The sequence below is a fragment of the Mustela nigripes genome, chromosome 6 (genome assembly GCF_022355385.1).
Source record: "Mustela nigripes isolate SB6536 chromosome 6, MUSNIG.SB6536, whole genome shotgun sequence".
NCBI lineage: Eukaryota > Metazoa > Chordata > Mammalia > Carnivora > Mustelidae > Mustela > Mustela nigripes.
The window spans coordinates 131,411,037-131,423,824 of record NC_081562.1 but is presented as its reverse complement, the minus strand read 5'-3'; the positions used below and the strand labels follow the sequence as shown (position 1 = coordinate 131,423,824).

Below are 12,788 nucleotides of genomic sequence, written 5' to 3'. Positions count from 1 at the left end.
CCCCGGGGCCGCCAGAGGCCTCCGCGGACCCCAGGAGTCCAGTTCAGGAGCGGAGCCCGGGCGCTCTCCGCCGCTCCCGCCCCTCTCCCGCCCGCGGGCTGCCAGGCTGCCCGCGAGGTGGCTGGGGAGCCGGGGGAGCCGGGGGAGCCGAGCCCGGCAGCCCGAGCGAGGAAGCTCCCGGGCGCAAGGCCTCGCTTTCGTGGCTTTGAAAACTTTCCAGCGCGCGTGCCACGGAGACGCGCAGCTGCTGGGCCGGAGCCCACGCGGCCCGCGCCTCCCGCGGGGAACTTTTCGGCGCTCGGCTGCCTTGTCACTCTCGCTTTCCGACGCGCCTCCCCCTGGGCTCGCGCTCCCCGAGCTCCCTCCCTCCCTCCCGGCGAGGACCTTCCCGGCGCCCGCGGCTCCCGTCCCCGTGTCGTCGCCGCCGCTCGGCGCTCGCCCTGCCCGGCCGCCCGGCCGCGAGCCCGCCCCGCCGCCGTCGCCGCCGCCGCCCCGCGTCTCGCTTTTCAAAATGGCCCGGCCCCGTCCCGCGCCCTGAGAGCGGCGAGCGCGGCGCCGAGCCCCGGGCAGCCCCCGGAGCGGGCAGCGGGCGGCGGGGGGCGGGGGAGGGGAGGAGGAGACCCGCCGCGAGGGGCTGACTGCTCGCTGCCAGCCGACTTTTCGCCAATGGTCCAAAGCGACATGTCCAAGTCGCCTCCCACAGCGGCGGCGGCGGTGGCGCAGGAGATCCCGATGGAACTGCTGGAGAACGCGGCTCCCGCGGGGGCGCTCGGAGCGGCCGCACAGGTAGCGAGAGCGCCGCGCCTTCTCCTTTCTTTGTGAGCCGCCGGGGCGCCGACCGCCCGCTCTCCCGCCGCCTCCTCCGCTAGGATCCCCCGCCTGGCCGCTCCCTGCCGCCCGGGTCGCCTCCGCCACCCCCTCTCCCTTCGCCCTTTGCCACCCGCTTCTCCTCTCCTGGCGCCGGGGACCCTGCCCCTTCTCGCCTGTCCCCCCTGGCTCTTCCGCGGCTTCCATTTTTCTCGGCTTCCGAAAAGCGAGTGGGAAGGGGCGGGGGAGACCTCCGGGTCTTCAGAGGCTGCTGCCCCCGGGGCTGCTCGGTCAGCCCTCCTCGCCCCTTCCCGGGAGAGGCACATGGAGAGACATGAACCAGGCGAGCGGACTGGACCTGCTCAAGATCGTGAGTCCGGGTGGGCGGGAGGGGCTCGGCTCCCCGCGGCTCTGGCTCGGGCTCCGACGCCGACCCTTCCGGGCGAGCTCGGAGCTGCGCTGGGAAGGGGCGAGGCAGGGGGTGGGGGTGGGGGCAGGGGGACGTGGGGGGGGGGGGGGGGGGCTTCGGGCCGGGTCTCCGGGCGCAGCCCTGCCCCACCCCCACCCCCCGCACCTGGCTAGTTCTGCCTCCTTGACAGCTCAGCTCCCCTCGCGCCGCTGGCCACCGTTTGCCCGCGACCCTCCTCGTTTCTTTCTCTTAAAGCCAGTTGGGGACGCGAAAAGTTTTTATTTTTCCATTTCCCCTGAAATGCTGGCCCTTCCAGGGAGCTTCAGGACCACCTTCCTCTCCGATGAGGATGAGCGGTTTCTGGAAAAATTCCGGTTTGCAGCTCAGTTGTGAAATAGGAGATGTCAGTTGTAGGCGTTGGGCAATGATAAGGTGGTGGCTTTTACGTAAGGCTTTGGCAGGTACAGTTTGGATTACAGACACCTCCAGGTCTCGGCGGTGAGGAGTCTCTCAACTTTTATCCTAGCAGGGAAATGACTGAAGACTCCTAGCTGTGGGGCCGCTTGGCGAGTGCCGGGAAGAGGTTAGGGTTCTATTTCAAGCCTTATTTTGGGGAAATAACTCTTTGCTTAGCGATATGGGCTTGCTGATTTCAAGCCTACGTTTGCTAGATGTGTAAATGTGATGGTGACATATACCTATATTTACAAAAACCTTATAAATGTGGAGCTTTAGTGAACTTTCTTTAACCATTGGGAAATAACCTTGCTAACTTAAAACACATAATTCACTTTGATTTGAGATGGAGGAAAATGTAGAAACCAAGAAGTCCTGTAATGAGAAACCCATTTCTTTCATAAGGGTAGGACAGCTAGCTTTTTAGTCGGCCTTGGGCTGTTCCGCTGCTGAACCAGAGGGGGGACCTGTAACTAATCACCTATATTTCCATCTAGTTTCTGCCAGGGGACCTGAATTCTTACCAACACATGTCACATTTGTTCTAGGCTCCTGATTTTATCTAGACACTTAATCAGGTTAGATGAGAGTGAGAAATGTACTCAGAGAACTCTGTTATTCCAGGGTGAACGTCTTGAATTTTGATAAAAGAAAGGACTCTCTTAGACAACCCCCCCCCCCTTTTTTTTTTCTTTGAACTCCCTTCAGGGATTTTTCTTTTCTTTTCTTTTTTTAAGTTTATTCTTGTGATAAAAAGAGTTCTTGGATTTCTGGAGATCAAAGTTGAGGCTGACCGAAAGCATGACTGCATTTAGATAAGAAATACTAAATTCACTCAGTGATTTACGTCGTTAAATGTAAGTCAACAAGTATTTGTTGTTAACTGCAAGGTGGAAATGATTCAGATGTGAGGAGACGCCACTGCTGTCTTCAGAGAACGGATATTCTAGTAGCTGCCAGTGTGTCGCCTGTATGACAATTGTCTGGTAGAGGACTGTAAAAGAAGTACTGAATCTTGCTTTCCAAGGAGGAAGGATCACAGAAATTCTATGCGGAGTAATCCTTAAGGGCTTCATAGAAGAGGTGGCTTTTGAGAAGAGAGTCCAAGGATGGGTGAGATTTGACCAGAGATTGTCAGAGAGATGGTGGGACACATACAGGAAGTAAAGTCACAGAAGTTATAAGTCTTATCACATATTTTCATGTGTAGTTTGAAGAGAGTACAGAATGGTACAGAGCCGGCGTAGTTAGATGTAAGACTCACAAGGCAGTTTGAGGCCACATCTTGGATGTGTTGAAACCAGCGGTGTAAGGAATGATGGAGAACCGTGGAAGGGGTTCAGCCAGGGAGTTGCATAACCGCTTATTCAGAAGATTTACCTGGGAATGTTCTGGAAGGTATTTTAGAGTTGTCCAGAAGTGGAGCTGCCAGACAGGAGATTGGTGAAACAGTTTGGATAATCTGAAGGGACAGGAAAGAAAATGGAGATGACAGACCCATGCATGGGACATTTCAAAAGACTCAATGTGCAGGACTAAGGAAGTAAGTGTCGAAATACACGAGAGACAGGAAAGGGGGAGGAAAGGCTATTATATGCAGGTTAGAGGTATAAATATTCAACTACATCCCCATCTATCTCTTTGCTTTTTCTACCTTCCAAAAATGAAAGCAGTTTTCTTTGAATTGTGTTTCTATTACCTCGATTATGTGAGGGGAAACATGGCCATGTTTATTTTATATCTAATAAATCATGGCATCATAGGGCTGTGAGAACTTGGCAAAGTCTCTAGTCCATCTCTCTGGGCAGGACAGGACAGCAGTAAAGCCCCCAGAAAAGGCGGGGGAGGGGTCCAGCTCAGGAGCAGCCCCTTTTGCTGATACTGATACTTAGAAATGGAATTTTCACTTGCAAATGGTGTCTCTAAGCAATCTTTGCTTTAAAGAACGCTTTCTGTCTTACCTCTGGATTTTATTCCAAGTTCTGTTTGAACAAAGCAAAAGATGTAGATTCCCAGACTGCCCATTTTTCCTTTTTTACGTTAATTAATTCTGCCTACGGATGAGGCACCCTCCTACATTCCAACCCTTTCCCTCTAGCACACTGCCATAAACAACACGACTATTATTTCTTACGTGAGAGCCGAGTTGGCAACCCTAACTACAAATCCTGGTAAGTTCTGATTCAAGCAGATTGCATCGCTTTTTAGGGGGCCTGCTGAACAGCTTCAGTGCAAACTTGGACATGGTCTACTTCCAAAGTCATGGCGCTAATTATGTATTCTCCCTCCAAAGCTCCAAATCTGCTTTGTCCACTCCTGGAGCCACTAGCCACACGTAGCTCTAACTGAGATGTGCCGTACATATAAAATACACACCAGATTTCAGGGACTCGGTATGAAATAAAGAATACACATTAATCTTTCTTACACTGGCGACAGGTGGCTGCGATGACGTTTTGGGTATATTGGTTTCAATAAGTTGTATCACTGCAATTAGTTTCACTTGTTGCTGCTTCCCAGTTTCGTATGGCTACTAGAAAATTTCAATGACATGTGGCTTGGCTTACATTTCTGCTGGACAGCGGTAGTCTAAAATACGGCACTGGTAATTCTCTGGGGAGTGGAATTGATGGTGTAGGGAGGCGGTGTGGACGGGAAGCCGGTGGGAGGGGTTGAGAGTAGGATGGAGACACCGGAGGAGACGGAGAAGAAACAAAGCAGTATCCCAGCACGTTAGGCCTGAAAGAGGTTGTGAGCAGCACCGCGAGGCACACCTGAAAATGAACAGACAGTAACCAGAGGTCCTGTTTGCTTTGCTCCTAGCAACAGAACCCAGCTGGTTCCACCCTGGCTGAGTTTGCCAGATGCTTTTCAAGCATGTCGTAGTAACACAGCCTGGTAATGGCAACATCTTGAATCACTGCAGCAAGGAGCTTTATCTAAAGAGAGCAGCAGCGGTCCTCCTGTGGCTCTTGAGCCGTGTGGGTATGGTTTTCCAGAAACACTTGGACAGCCGAGGTACAGCTCGGTCTTCCGCAGTCTGCCAACATAGTGATCGTGGGTCTTGTGTTTTGTGTTTTCCTGGAACCTTCGCTGCTGACCCCCATGGCTTTCCTCTTGAACGGTATTTTTGTTCTGGTGTTGCATGGGAGAAATCTTAAAACATGCCAGTCAGAATTTCTGAGTGTGTTTTAAGAACGTGAAATATAATAACTGATTGAGTGATGTGGGGTTCGGTTGGTCTGGTGGATCTCATGGCTCTTTTCTTTTTGTCTTTCCTGGAGCGGAAAGGCTTAGTCTACCTGTTGCTGGATTTAATTCCATTGAATTAACACAATTATGAAGCCTTGGTCCTTTCAAGAAAAGCTGAGCAAAATGTGTTAACCCCGTAGGGGGCGGTGGCACTGTTTAATTTCACAGTGACAAGGAGTTACAATTAGTTATGCCACCACCACAAGTAACAAAGTCTGTCTCAGAGTTCTTTCTAGGCCTGCCTAGAGGCAGCTTATGAAGAGGGCGAAGTTCTCCTGCCCTCCCACTAGACATTCTGTTTCCCAGCCTTGTCCCTCCTTCCTTCTCTACCTCCAGACCCCGCAAAAGATCTTTTTATGCTGCCTCTTGCTTCCTTTTTGCTTTTGTGCAAACTGATCCATATTGACAAGAACTGATGTCCTACCTCCCCTCTTCTAGAGAGGTAATCTCAATCACTTCACTCCAAGTAAAGGATCTTGACAATCCCGTTCAGACTGAACTGTCAGTAAATGAGGAGAATGAATGTCTGATTTCTCTCTGGATCCTTCTGGCTGCGTTTGTCCACAACTCAAAGGGATAAATATCAATGAATGCTAATCGAGAGGGATGCAAACTAATTTCAGGTATCAGCATTATGCTTATGGGGAGCAATATGTAGGGAAGAGACCATCACCTTATCTATCAACCACAGAAGCAGCGTCATACTTCAAGCTGTCCCCAGGGTCTGCCAAACCAACTTTGTGTGCACGGGTGGGCTCAAATCTGGCAACTTCCAAAATTAACTACTATGGTCCATTTCAACTAGACAGAAATTAGATTTCAGTTACCTGTGAAATATAAACATTTATTTGCTGATTTGAAAACTACACTCCAGTTTCAAAAATTATTTGGTAACAAGGAGGACATTCATTTACATGAAGCTGATACTTACCATCCTGAGGAATTATCATTTTAATAAGTCATTTATATATTTGTGGAAATTTCTTAAATTTTTGTTGTTGTTTCTGAAATCTGATGTAGCTTGGTTGATGTTGTAGGAGAAGTAAAAGAATTTCGGTTTACGCTTTTCTTTTTCTCCTTTCTGCTAGGGTGACATAATTTGTTTTCATGAGGTTTCGTGTAACTAATAGGAAATGAATAGAAATTAGTGGCTTTTCAGACTGTGCTCCTAGAAGGACTTGGGGGTTCTGCATGTGTTAGGGAGAGTATTATGGGATATACTTTACGCTACGGCCAAACCCAAACTCCCTTTCTCTTCTGCCTTTTACTTCCTGAAATCTGGGCGACTCTGATTGTGAACCATTTCACGTATTGGGTGTTTATATATTTAGTGTTGCTAAAAAAAAAAATTTGGAAAAACAATTGGTCCTAAAAGAGGCTACATTTGAAGCAGCCCCTGAACTAAGAAAACTATACTTCTTTTCCAAATTGAGTCAAGTAAATATTTGAATAATTAATCTTTCCTGTCTCTCTCCATTTTGAGAAGATTTGGCCTTTACTTTTTCTTTCTTTCTTTCCTTTTTTTTTTTTTTAAATTCCTGCAGATAAAACACTCTAGTCCTCGTTTTCAAGGATTTAAAGTAACTAAAGAAAAGTAATTCTGGCAAGATGGACTTAATTTTAAATATGTATTGGATCAAAGGGAACTTTGTTTTATAATGGTAGTATAAATTTTCACTAACATTTTTTAAAAATACATTGAAATGGACTGTATTAGCTTTCCAAAAGTTGCTTTAATTTTTTTCCCTTGATCTTGGATATTGTTATAAAAAACAATAAAGATTAACAAGGAAACTATGGAAGAGAAATAACTGCTCAAATTCATAAGAGAACAGAAAAGAGGTATCATTAAGCGTATCTATTTTAGCTTTTAATATATATAATACATAATTAATAAGGATTTGCTATGACACTATTAAGACATGAACAAGTTAATACTTTAAATAAAGAATTCCCCATAAATTTAAGTGATTAAAGGACAATACAGTTTTTTCAAAGTTATCACAAGTTTACACGGGATTCAGCCATAGTTGTGTGCCTGTGTGTGTGCAAACTGTGTGTTAGTACAGTTGAAAACTCTGATAATCCAACATATATACGTGGGTATATATTGACTAGGTAGCTAAGTGTATCCAAAGTAATACTTATGAATAGTATTCCTAGGGGCTTAGAAAAATGAACATACATTTAAAATGAAACACTTTTTAAATGTGTCTAATTTCTTGCAGAAAATTGTCTCCTGTAGGACTGAATGTCTGAAATTTTGTGTGGTTTTCACAGTGCTTGTTGTGCATTTGTGAACAGCCACGAAAAAGCTTACACACCAAAGCAGCAGAGTAATAAAATATATTTATCATGAAAAATCTGAAGCAAAAGACAGTGATAGAATTTCATATTCTCTTTCTACCCATTTCAAAATGGTATTGGAAAGACACATCAGGATGGAGTAAGATTATATTTTGTCTTCGTTCTTAATCTATGCCTCTCATGAAGAAAAACAATGTGTTTTAAAAAAAGAAAGGAAAACAGTGTGTTTAACACAGGTTTGCCCCCCCCCCCCCCCATAAGAAACATGTTAGGCCTTAAAAAATTGCTTTCAAAGGTAATTAGTCTTTTCCCATGTTCAATAATATAAAAATATTTTTAATTTTAAAGAACTTTTCGTGCTTTATTTTTGTGTTTGTAGGCTTTGGAAGACACTTCTGTCCAAACTTTTATATAATAATTGGAAAAGGAAGAACACTCTTGAAAGAATGTTATTTTTCAACAGTTTACTGAATAGTGTTTACATAAGTATAAAGAATAAGCTGCTAAGTGAGAAGAACCTTGTATGATACACTGTGAAAGCCCAGCCTAGGTTGTCTTTCCTTTTATGAACTTGAGAGTTAATTAAATGCCATGGAAACACATTTGTATTATATAAATCCCGTAGATACTTGAAAGAGAACAAACGTGGTTAAGAAAAATTTTTGCTTTAAGATTGTACTACCCTCTCACTGATTGCAAAGTCATCTAAGTTACTCATAACACAAATGTTCGTAATAGATCTTAGTTTGCCTAAGTACTACGTATACCGTAGTTTATAAGATATTTCTTTTTTTTAATGAAAACCATCTGTGTATATCAAATAGAACAAAGTAGTATTTTCAAAACCTGGACTCTGCAATTTACTCGGCAATTTAAAAAAAAGTTAACTTTTGTAAATGCTGATAATCTCATGAAGTCTCTTTGAACCTAAGCATTCTTAGCATGTTACGTCCTTCACCCCAGCTTTACCCGACTCTTCCAATCTGTACGTGGATATTACTTTTAAAAATATCATTCTGAGCCCTTATCATTTACTAGGTCTTACACTAAATGCTATAAATCTGTTATTTCGTTTAATTCCTAAACCTGTGAAGTAAGTAGCACTATGCCTTTTGAAGGATGAGAAGACTGGTGTTTGGAGCAGTTAAGACATTCGCTCACAGTCTGCAATGGCAGGAGTCCAGCCGATTTGCTTTGCACCTAAAGGCACAGTTTTGAGCTATTTTTCAATTATATGTTAATGGCCAGTATTTGCAACAACTTTACCTATGCTTGCCATTAAACAGAGATTGATGCATTGTTTGTTCTTAGAGCTCTGAGTGTAGATAAATAATAATAGAAAAAGCAAGTTCATTCGCATAGGTTCATGCTTGGCTCTATCCTGGTATGGAAGCAAACTGTCTTGCTCTTAACCTCCTGTTCTTAAATGCTTGTCTTCTTATTGCTATTTTCCTAAAAAATTACCTATTTATCTAATTATTCTATAAAATTTTATTCTATGAAATTTATTTTTCTCGCATTCTCAGTAAAATCACGAAGTGATTTTGATTTTCCTATCACATGCAAACATTGCCACAATGGGCCCGACATTTTTATAAGGCATTTCAATGTCATCCAGTTCATGACCACTTACAGAAGAAGCCTTTCACCACTTCTGAAGCCGTTTCTAGATCCATTCGGTCAGGGGAGGAATTGGTACCATGTTTTCATTCATGTTCCATGTAGATGCATGTGTGTGTTGTGTATGTGTGTGTGTGTGTGTGTGTATTTCAAGGTAATCAGAATTCATATTATACAGTGTTCTTCCGCTACCATATAGTTCTACAAGTAGCTGTGGGATTACAAATTAAAACATGAAAAAAAGCAAAAATGGAGGCCCAGTGGCACTGGAAATGGCATCTCAGGGCAGGCAAGACTGTTGCCTTTGTGCTGTCCAAGAGGCTTGGACTCATGATCTTTTCTCTCTCCTTACAGCTGCAGCTCTGCGCTCTCCTGCCCTGAAATCCTTGCTTTTAAATGTTTTCTCTTTGGTGGCTTTGCCTCTTGACGCCCCATATGCGAACAGATAACATAATTTGTTTTAATTCAAGAATTATTAAATGCTTTGTCTAGAAACCTCTTCTCCCTATTAACTCACTGTTCTTGAAATAAGTACTTGTGATTCCAACAATAATAATTTTCAAACAATGCCCATATGATGGCAATTTATAATTTGTTTTGGTTTTTGACTTCTTCCTAGCAGTAGGCCTAGATTTCTCATTTGCCTTTTTTTTGTTTTTGTTTTTGTTTTTTTGCAGTCATATGGGAAAGGAGCTAGAAGGAAAAACAGATTTAAAGGATCCGATGGGAGCACTTCCTCTGACACTACCTCAAATAGTTTTGTTCGTCAGGTAAGAGAGCTTTTAAAATTTCTGTTCTGGAGAAGTATATTCAAATGAATTTTGTTGGCTTTGTTTTGTTTTGTTTTGAAGGTGATTTTATACCATTATCCTTAAGACTTATATGGTGTTATACTTCTAGTTGAAGTGAAAATTGTGCCGTTTCATGTGATAATTAAAATATTTAAATTTTAAGTGAGACTGTGCAATAATTACAACCTTTCCTGGCAAGTTGGTCTTGCCAGGAAGAAGGATTTCTTCTTAACAAAATAAGGGAACTCCAGCAGAAATGATTACAGATTTGGAGGTTTTCTTCGGCTGCGGAACAGGGCATCTCAGTGGGTATCTGTGTGGCCAGCTATGAAATCAAAATACTGGTGTTCCTCTCGCTTTTTCTTTTTCCCTCTCAGAGTTCAGGCTGTCAAAGAGGAAATCGTGTTTCGTCTTGGAATGTTTGAAGCTACTAAGGTTAAAGCGTGTGTTATCTTTGAGGAATAATTTAAACTGCCTTTGGAGACATAGCCTTTATGCCAGGTACCAGGCAGTGTAGTCCTGGGCAGCAGTTTCCAGCCGTCCCCCAAAAAGTCAGCATGAGCGCTTTCCGCATAGGAACATTTGTATGTGCTAACAGAAGGGACCGGAACCCCCAGAGCAAGAGCACAGGCAGCCCGATGACTGAGGACAATAGGTTCTGCTCTAGACTTAAGTTTCTTCAGGTGTAGGTGTGTATCTTCATCGAACATTTCTCGGTGGGGAAGGAATTGCACAGGACAGCGCTAGACAGAACCTGATTCCACGGCCCAAGTGCCCCCAGTTTTTGGCTCTTGTGCTCAGGAGTAATTTGTCGGTGACGGCTTGCTCCCCAGACCATGGAGGTCCACCAGAAAAACTGCTCCAGTTGGTTGCCAACTCTCCCCATTGCTTCTGGCATCCCTGCTCCCACAGCTCTCCCCCATAGTTAGTTAGTAGCTTAAATGTCTATACCTGCTGCACCAGCAGCCATTCTGCTCTTGGCTGGTTGCCCCTTTCTTCCCCTGTCCTGACAAAGACCAAGGATGGGCCCTCCTGGGTCTTGCCTGTTCCCACCTTGCAATGTCAGGAATGCCAAAGGCATGTCTGAGTAACTGACACGCAACTGGAAAAATCTTGGTTCAGGTCCGTGCCAATGAAGAATTGTTTCAGTGACAGGAAATTAGAAAGAGAGCTGGTTAAGAAAGAATGGAGCTCTTTTGCTAAGAAACATTTAGAAAGAGAAAAGGTGGAGCCAAGCATGGCCCAGCCCTGGAGCTATGTTTTACTGGTGTCAGAAGGAGCCAGGAAGTGTAGCAGAGGAGCCAAAGGTGTGTGCGTTGGCCTGATGTCATGGTGGGCGTCATGGTCCTGAGAATGAATGAAGGATCTTGAGAAATAGCTTCAGGAAAGTTACCCAAGGCCTTTTCCATGTCAAGCATCCATATTTATTCTGCCTCTGGGACAAGGAGATTGAACCAGAGGAGTGAGAATCCACGGCCATGAGTCATCATCTCAGGGCCAGCACTGGAGGACCCGAAGCAGAAAAGAATAAGCTTCTTAGGACCCAGAGTAGCTGCAGCACAGCCACACAGAATGAGAGGCAGCTTGTCGAGATTATGTGGAAAGAAAAACTGATGTTTCGAGTGGGCAAGAGATTGTGAATAGAAATTAATCATACAGAGCCCGTGATGGCCCAGTTTAGCTCTGTAACGATGTCCTTCCAAGACAGTCGCTGGACTTCATGTTCCAGTCGTCTCTTTGGCTGTGAATTCCCCTTTTATGGTGTTTTGAGAGCTTAATGCATTACGTTCATTCGTTTAGGAGTGATTGCCGCCCTGCATGTAAGTTACCTGGAATTTCTTTTTTGTCATGATAGCTTCCTATTGGCTTTGTGTTCTCTGGGTGTGAGATTCTGTGCTTGAAACACAATTACAAATAATAAAGAGGGGGGCACCTGGGTGGCTCAGCTGGTTAAGCGTCTGTCTTTGGTTGGGGCCCTGATCAGGAGATAGCCTGCTTCTCCCTCTGCCCCTTCCCCCCACTCCTGCTCTCTCTCTCGGGCTCTCTCTCTCTCTCAAATGAATAATTTAAAAAAAAAAAAAACTTCAATAAAAAATAATGAGAGCTGTTAAACTACTTCCTGTACATTTAGATATATATTGCTAAAACATATGTGAGCATTTAAGAAGACCAAAAAAAAAAAGTCTATCCTAAAGGTCCATCTTCTGGAAATAAAGCCTGTGTCCTTGAATCTTAACAGAGTAAGGTGTTCCATATGGCATGGATTTGAGGTCATGATTACACAGGCTTGAGAACCCTGATGTACTAGCGTCTTTCTGTCACAGAAGGAAAACCAGTGTCTTTGGCAAGAATACCGAGTCTAAAAACCATAGTTTTCCTTTGATAATTTAATCTCTATTTGTTTAAAGCAGCATTTGTATTTCATTGCTATTTGAAAATAAGCAGAAGCCACCTTTGCCAGAGCTAGATACATACTAGAAATGGCATCATCAGAGTGTCTCAAGAAGTATATTATGGATAATAATGATAAGCATATGTTAGATTATTTAAAAATCTGGAAAAACATCGTTTAAGTATTTTCTTTTTATCATAAGTAGATGTTTTGTTAAACAAGTGACTCATGCCCGTGTATGTTACTTCCTTGTCTGTGGCTGGGGCGTATGTACAATTGATGTTGGAAAAGTAGTCTCTGTAAGTAGGATCCATTTAAAAATATCTTGCAGTTATGTTATATTTTTGCCCTTGAATTAAAAATGGTTTCCATACAACTTTGAAACATTAGAATTATATTTTTTACAACTATATCATTTGTAAAGACTTTTAAGACTCTTTGGGAAGCACTGGGTACTTTAGAAAGCTTCAGAGGTTGAAAATGTGAAGATTTCATTAAAAAAAAACAATTGAGAATTTAAAAAATAAATAACTGACAGAATATCATAGCACTTGTTATGAACAAAGTTGGAGGATCCCCAAATTCCTGTGCTGATTGTACTTGGAGGGTATGTATGGAGGCAGCAAGGTTAAATGAGCTCATAAGAGTGGGACCATTAATCCCTGTAGGACTGGTATCCTTGTAAGAGAGAGATACGAAGAATATGCACGCTCAGTTAAATAGCCGTGTGAGAGCATAGTGAGGAGATAGCCAT

The 12,788-nt window shown here is 43.9% G+C and overlaps 1 protein-coding gene across 4 annotated transcripts in view; it reads left to right on the top strand.

Annotated features, from left to right (window-relative positions):
- Positions 1-590: 590 nt before the first annotated feature.
- Positions 591-12,788, top strand: part of CACNB2 (calcium voltage-gated channel auxiliary subunit beta 2) — a 378,781-nt gene continuing 366,583 nt past the window's right edge. For 3 of the 4 annotated variants that reach the window (XM_059404225.1, XM_059404229.1, XM_059404224.1), the window contains exons 1-2: positions 591-786; positions 9,529-9,621. In XM_059404225.1, coding sequence (XP_059260208.1) covers positions 667-786; positions 9,529-9,621 — 213 coding nt within the window. In that variant the 5' untranslated portion in view covers positions 591-666. Of the gene's footprint in view, positions 1,178-9,528; positions 9,622-12,788 lie in introns of all 4 variants that reach the window. The other variant, XM_059404228.1, reaches the window with a different exon arrangement.